The 7,752-nt window shown below is 34.6% G+C and overlaps 1 protein-coding gene across 1 annotated transcript; it reads left to right on the plus strand.

The window, feature by feature from the left end:
- The first annotated feature begins 304 nt into the window (after positions 1 to 304).
- LOC115883919 (homeobox protein Hox-B3-like) lies at positions 305 to 6,508 on the plus strand. The gene is made up of 3 exons (XM_030902351.1): positions 305 to 407; positions 501 to 679; positions 5,680 to 6,508. The coding sequence occupies exons 1-3, from the start codon at positions 392 to 394 to the stop codon at positions 6,457 to 6,459; spliced, it is 975 nt and encodes a 324-aa protein (XP_030758211.1). The 5' UTR covers positions 305 to 391; the 3' UTR covers positions 6,460 to 6,508.
- Positions 6,509 to 7,752: the final 1,244 nt, after the last annotated feature.

Consider the following 7,752-nt stretch of genomic DNA (forward strand, 5'->3'; position numbering starts at 1 on the left):
TGCCAGAAACCTTCATATTGTCGTCTTTTTGGACAAAAATCCTTCAGCCCTTCACTCGACGAAATTTGACTGTAAAATCCTTTAATTCTGGCAACACTGAATTTCCTCAAAATGTTTAGAAATTTTCCGTCTTTGTCAGTAGGTACTCGTTCCATTCCGGTACCTGTACCGCAATAAAGAGGCGGTACAAAAGCAATATTCTCTTACCTGATTGGTTGTATTATGGTAATTGCTTTGATAAGGAAAATCCATAAATACAACTTTATAGCCTCAATTCTATCAGTTCACGACCGACCTTCTAGCTTACCGTAGCTCGTGAAGCGTTCCGAGAACATTTTATTTTATACCGATTATTTTGACAGTGTTCTTGAGTTTCAAGCCAACCTCAATCATGTCTCTCTATGAAAGTAAGCGTCTTTACCGTTTTTATCTTGATTTTTTCTAGATATCTTTGAAATTTCTCCGTAAGAAAACTACAATATTTTACTATTTATTTCTAGATAACAACATGCTGCCTGCGGTAGGAATGCTGGGATCAGGGGAACCAAAACATGAGATGGGAACATCAGAAACGTCGGAGGAAGCCAATATGTCTCCTGTTTACAATGTGCAGGCGTTCTACGATCCACTTCGGTACATGTATAATCCGGGTGCCGTTGCTGAAGATCATCCCCCTATGGTGAGTACTAATTTTATATTTTCAATTTGAAAAAATATAATATTCTCAAAACACGGATAGGGTGTAGGGAGGGGTTTCAGTCGATATTACGGACAGTTAAAACGTTAAATTTTCCATACAAATTAGGTAAAAACATCTGATATAGCACTTTACTACCTGATATACAAGGTGGTCCAACCGTATTCCGGAAATTTCGGCAGCATATTCTGCAGATAAAAATATGTAAAAAAGTTCGTATAAATGTATATCCTAAAATGCTTAGTTTCGGAGATACAGGGTGTGTAACGTCAATATTTCGTCAAAAAACTCCCAGACCCCAATTTTCATCCAAATATTGACGTTATTTCAGAAATTATTTAGAAAAAAACCGAAATAAAAATGAAATTTCTACACCCTGTATCTCTGAAACTAAACATCTTAGGACATACATTTATACGAACTTTTTTACTTATTTTTATCTGCTCAATATGCTGCTGAAGTGTCCGGAATACAGTTCGGACCACCCTGTAGATGTGGATTCACATATTATAAGCATAAAAATTCAATAAAACCTCTTTCTAAGCGTAAAAATTAAGAAAATACATGTCTTTACAATATTTCGAGCTAGCAACCATTGACTTTTAGATTGACAGTTGATCGACGGCCTTCGCATACAATTTGCGACGTTGTCAATATAATTATTTTTTATGATTTTCTACTAATAATCTTTGTTATTTTCATTAATAAAAAAATTATACTTGTAAATATGATTTATTTTTAATCGAACACTTTCATTTCGATAGCTTTATAAGTTAGTTTATAATATATAATTTTAGAAAATATACTAGATAAAAATTTATTTATTCATAATAATTATACAGCTCTAGCAATAAACAAACACTGTGATTTTGCAAAAATATTATTAGATTGGTTAGAATTTGGGTTGCTCTGGTTAGGTTTATTTAGGGAGGGGGGTTAAGCTGTGTTTTTTTTTTATTTTGTTACGAATCTGAGTGCTTTGAAACGTGAAAAATTGGCGTACAATAACGGCAACGTCGCACAGGTTAATGTCATCATATGTTTGTGTCATCTGTCAAAATTTCTCCGCACCATCAAATAGTAGTATCATTTTATTTCAATATTTTAAAATTTACTGGATAATCCGCAATTTCTTTTGGCTTAAATTACCTACAAATACACGTACTTGCACGTGAAAAATTGGCGTAAGACAATGGCAACGTCGCACAGGTTAATGTCATCATATGTTTTTGTTACTGTCAAAATTCCTCCGCAACATCAAATAGTAGCATCATTTTATTTCAATTTTTTAAAATTTACTGGATGCTTTTTTTACTTTACTTAAATTCGGAATTTTTTTATTTTTATTTTTTAATTTAATAATAAAAACATATAGTACGAGAGCTAGCAACGTCGGGAAAACAAGCAGTTTAAGAAATCTGGTTCTTTGATACATCTTTTACTATGCTTTCTGGAACAGCGTGAGGGCCGTGTGGCTGCCGGGAGACGTTGCGTTCACTACTGCGCATTGAAAGAAGATCCTATATTTTTATTAGTCCTTTAAATTCTAGTATTGAATATGAATCGAACAAGTCTCCATTATGAAGCGAGGAGTCTAGTTCGAGACCCCCCGGCTCGGGGTATAAAATAATTTTATTTTCGTTTATATTCTGATAGTAAAGTATCTATTAAATCATTCTGGTGCTTCAAAAAATGGGGACTTGTTCGATTTATACTCAATACTAGAATTTAACGGACTAAATAAAAAAAAATATAGGATCTCCTTCCAATGCGCAGTAGCGAACGCAACGTGTATCGGCAGCCAGAGAGCATTGTAAAAGGTATATCAAAGAGCCAGTTTTCTTAAAATACTTTCTCGAAAAGGTTGCTAGATCTTAGACTAATAGTTTCTTGAAAATGTGGCAAGATAATTAGTAAATTAAATTTAAAAGAAAGAAAATCCAAGAAAAATCCAGTGGTTCCTAAAATTTAAGCAAAAAAACATTTTTTTTTTTAATTTTGTAAATAAAATATCTCTGTCATTTTGGCCTTATTTGGAAAACGGTAAAGAGAAAATACGTTTCTCTTATCGAGATCTACCAGCCCTAAAAATATCTGAACTTATTTAACACTCACCCTGTATAGGTACAGGGTGGGTCAAATTAGACGCTTTTAAATGGAAACACCCTTTTCTATAGGAGATAAACAAAAACTAATATCGGTGTCTGGAGCTCAATTTTTGTCAAAAACATTATGGTGAAAACCGCATATCGATATCTGTTACCGTTTCGGAGTTACGGGGTGTTTTTCAAAAATATGCTTTTTTAATAAATCGCTGTAACTTTTTTGCTATAGAAAATTTTGTATTTTTATGAAAACATTTCCAAAGCACCTTTTTACGTAGAATTTAATGGTTTAAGTATAATTTTTTTAAAATTAATAATTTAAGAATTGTCAACAGAAAATTTGATTGTTTATATGGGACACCCTGTATATTTTTAATTTATTGAAAAGTATTTAAAATTACCTTTCCAAAAATATAACACACTTGATATTTTGCTCGATTCCTCTTCGAGATATTCTTTATCGAGATATATACTTCGTATATAAAAATTCGTCCGCTTTAAATAAGTAGCCTTTGAACGGCACCGGCTGTAATGCAAAAAAATTGTAGCTGTGAGCATCAATTAAAACGAAAATAACATTTGCTATGAGAGATGCAGAATTTTATAACAATTTAAAATATATTTAACCAACATCAACACATTTAAGCTATATCTAATAACAATAAAAATGACAGTTTTTGAACATTTCTCGCGGAATTCATTAACTCAGTGGGGGTGAAAGATACCTTCTCATAACTGCTAAGTATTTCTAATTCTTGTCTAGATTATACGGAAGAACAAGGAATCTTTATTCTTCCGCAAATATATCCATAGGATTAGATCCATGGGCACTAAGTCAGGCAGCCTCGACGGCCAACGGCTGGGATCTTGGTTAGCTATTCAATTATTCTTATAATTCGCTGCAAAAATTTGCTGATAACTTCAGCATTCTGAGGCGGTGCGTCGTCTTGCTGGAAAAATATGTTTTCGAGTTCCATTAAGGGCATATCATCAATAAGGGGTCCAAAGCCTACTAGTTAAAAGTGGCGAACTTTTAAATATTCTGTATTTCGAAGGGGATTGTAACAAAATATCAAGTGTGCTATATTTTTGGAAAGGTAATTTTAAATTCTTTACAGTTAATTAAAAATATAGAGGGTGTCCCAAATAAAAAATATTTTTTTCTGTTGATAACTCTTAAATTATTAATTTTTAAAAAATTATACTTAAACCATTAAATTCTATGTAAAAAGGTGCTTTGGAAATGTTTTCATAGAAATAAAAAATTTTCCATAGCAAAAAAGTTACAGCGATTTGTTAAAAATGCACATTTTTGAAAAACACCCCGTAACTCCGAAACGGTAACAGATATTGATGTGCGGTTTTCACCATCATGTTTTTAATGAAAATTGAGCTCCAGACACTGATATTAGTTTTCGTCTATCTCCTATAGAAAAGGGTGTTTCCATTTAAAAGCGTCGAATTTGACCCACCCTGTACAGTCGTGTCATGTTAGTTTAAAAATGCTTTCAATTTATAATTATTTATCACACAAAAAGGATGGATATCCAAACTTTTTTTAAGATCAATATACAGGGTGGTCCGAACTGTATTCCGGAAACTTCGGAAACATATTCTGCAGTTAAAAATATGTAAAAAAGCTCGTATAAATGGATGTCCTAAAATGCTTAATTTCGGAGATTCAGTGTGTACAAGTATCATTTTTATTTTGATTTTTTCCAAATAATTTCTGAAGTAACACTAATATTTGGATGAAAATTGGTGCCTGAGGGTTTTTTGACATGAGAAATTTGATTTTGATGTCAATATGACTCCTAACTATAGGGGGCGCCACCTAAATGTGTTTTATCTATTTTGAAGAGTAATAACTTTTCATCTGTACCTGTATAAAACTACTGAGTGAAAAAATATATATTTCCGTGATTTTTTGCGTAAAAAATATCTCTTGGTAAAAATCGTTACGAGCAACCATTACATGTCATTATTAACAAAAAATAAACATGTTGAGTATACAGGGTGTCTCAGATTTTAATCGGGAAAATTTAACAGACGATAGAACTTGCAAAAATAAAACTAAAAGTTCATATCAACTTGTAAGATTTAAAGCTTCCTTTTCGAGATACAGGGTCTTAAAGATGCTTAAAAAAGAAAAAAAATTAAGATATTTGAAAAACTATTTAATCGATTTTGATATAACTTGACCCGTTTATAATACTTACTATGGGACTTAATTTGATGTAATTAGATTTAAGTTTAATGGCCAGGGGCGGCGGTGGGGCATCACTGTTAAATTATTTTAAAGAAAAAAATAGGCACGCCACTGCTTTTTTAGAAGTTTAATATTATTTTTGGATTTAGTAATTAAAAATATTATTTTTTTGTCTCCTGACTTTTTTGTCTATCTTGCTTACTTCTTGCGAAAAAAAATAAATTCTAATTGGTAATTAATATTATAATTGGTATTCTAATTGTACCCTGTATCTCGAAAAGGAAGCTTTAAATCTTACAAGTTGATATGAACTTTTTGTTTTATTTTTGCAAGTTCTATCGTCTATTAAATTTTCCCGATTAAAATCTGAGACACCCTGTATAGTTATTCGACTGAAATTATAAATTTGGAAACTTTTTAATTTTTTAAATTAATCATAATTTTTCCTTCGAAAAAATCAGTTTCTGTTGAACTTTTGGCACAAAAACAATTCAAGCATTTTAGGACATACATTTGTACCTAAGAACTTTTTTACTTATTTTTATCTGCAGAATATGCTGCCGAAGTTTCCGGAATAAAGTTCGGACCACCCTGTATTTGTGCATGGACTCTCTTTACACATATCTCACATAACAAACCTCAATCTAACCATTTTTATTTTGTTACAGCCCATCCAATTACCAACCGAAGGAGTACCCACTGAACCCAACGAACTTTTGCGCCTAAACAACGACCGGCGAAACGTACCCAACAAACGAGTCCGAACCCAGTACTCCTCAACTCAGCTGGTCGAACTAGAGAAAGAGTTTATAAAGAGCCGGTACCTGTGCCGTCCGCGTCGAATCAACCTAGCCCAATCCCTTGCACTCACCGAGAAACAGATCAAGGTATGGTTCCAGAACCGCAGGATGAAGTTCAAGAAGGAGACTAAAGCCAGATCCCCCGAAGGACTAAATGGAAGAGCTTCAGCGGATAGTTCGTCCTCGCGAGGATCGTCCCCGCCGAGACCCAGATCCGCCGAGAGAAGTATGGTAGTAAATCGATTGATGAACCATTCGGTTTTGAACAACTTACCTTACAACTACGGTACTGCTCCGACTTGTCCGCCAGTCCAGCCAGTCGAAGCAGGATTGGGAGCGTCTCATTGGAACGGAGGCATGTTCGATCACCAGTTTCAGCCGGTGTATCCTCCTTTTCCTGTTGAAGCTGAGTACCCGAACTTTCCGTTTTCGAGTAGTTATCCGCAACAGTTGTACCAAGGAGCGGCTCCGGCGCCGGCGCCCCCGGCATGCGTGCAGGCTTCAACCAGCGGGATGCTCTACGGTGCGCAAGAGTTGGTGCCTAATCCCCCGAGATATGTCACTCCGGAAAGCGGGCAGGAAAGTACGTCTCCGCCGGTGTTGCACGAAGAAAGTTATTTTGCTGCAACTGGATATACCCAGTTGTAGATGGCACAACTTAGGTTGAACTGCAAATATGGACAAATACTTTTTTATTTGCGGATATATAATATAAAGAAACTTACAAAAAAAAATGACGAAAGATATCTTATAAGAAGATTATATATATTTGGGAGCACTAATACACAGCTCAGAATTTCTACTACCAGAAATCAACAGAAGAATTAAGTTAGCATGGAGTACTTATGGAAGAAACTCAGTCATATTCAAATCTAGAATTGTACTTTATCTAAAGAAGAAAACATTCGAGCAATGTTTCTACCAGTCGTGACTCAACTCAGGATCTCTAGTACCAGAAATCAAGCAGAATGTTTACTGGAGAAACAGGAAGGAACTAATTCTAAAATCAGCTTGGCAGGACATATGTCTGTGAAGTAGTACCTGAACAAGCTCAACCTGTATCAAGGAAGTCTTTGCTGCAGATTTTTGATCAATAAACTTTGGTAAGACTGATATCGGAGATGGAGAGCTAACCCCTAACCCCTATAAGACTGTCTCAGATACCTGCTTTTGTCAAAGCCCTGAGACTGTTCGCTGAGTTATAACTCAAGAAAGGGGACACAATAGATTTGTAACGTCGCGGTAGTTAACTCCCATGCATTCTCCATTACAGCATCATAAAGAAACTGCAAGTAGCACGAGGCTAAATAGAATGAAATATGTTGTGAATAACCAAGAAAGACCGTAAAAGAATAGAGTGGATACGATAAAAGACTCAAGTAATAGGTGTCATCCGCAGAATCAAATCACTCAAGTGGCAATGGACAGGACACCTGGCAAGAAGGACACCTGGCAAGAAGAACAGATGGACTACAAAAATTACAGCACGTATCCACGAGAAATTAAGAGACCTAGTAGAAGGCCAAACCTGAAATGGCACCATGATATTAGGCAATTAGCAGGAATATCTTAAGCCTGCATATCCAACAATAGACAACAATGGGTCCAATTACAAAGATTATACAACTCTATGTACATACACAGGGTGGGCCATTGAAAACTTACAATTGCTATAATTTTTAAACCAAAAAAGATATCAAAAAAATAAAAAATACCATTTCTATAATATCGAGGGGGAATACATATAAGGTATTTTTTGAACCGCCCTGACCTACCCCTTAGGAGGCACCCCCACTCACTTGAAAATCTTAAATGGCAACACCCCACTTGTGGCGTCTTTTTGGAAAGCTCATGAAAAATTCTAAATGATGATCATAAAGTTTTTAGGGTGAAATTGAAAAACTACCTTTACACGAACAATTAGGTGGATATTAATGAAAA

This window comes from Sitophilus oryzae, unplaced genomic scaffold, assembly GCF_002938485.1.
Source record: "Sitophilus oryzae breed Bouriz unplaced genomic scaffold, Soryzae_2.0 scaffold_2006_pilon_pilon, whole genome shotgun sequence".
NCBI classification, from domain to species: Eukaryota; Metazoa; Arthropoda; class Insecta; order Coleoptera; family Curculionidae; genus Sitophilus; species Sitophilus oryzae.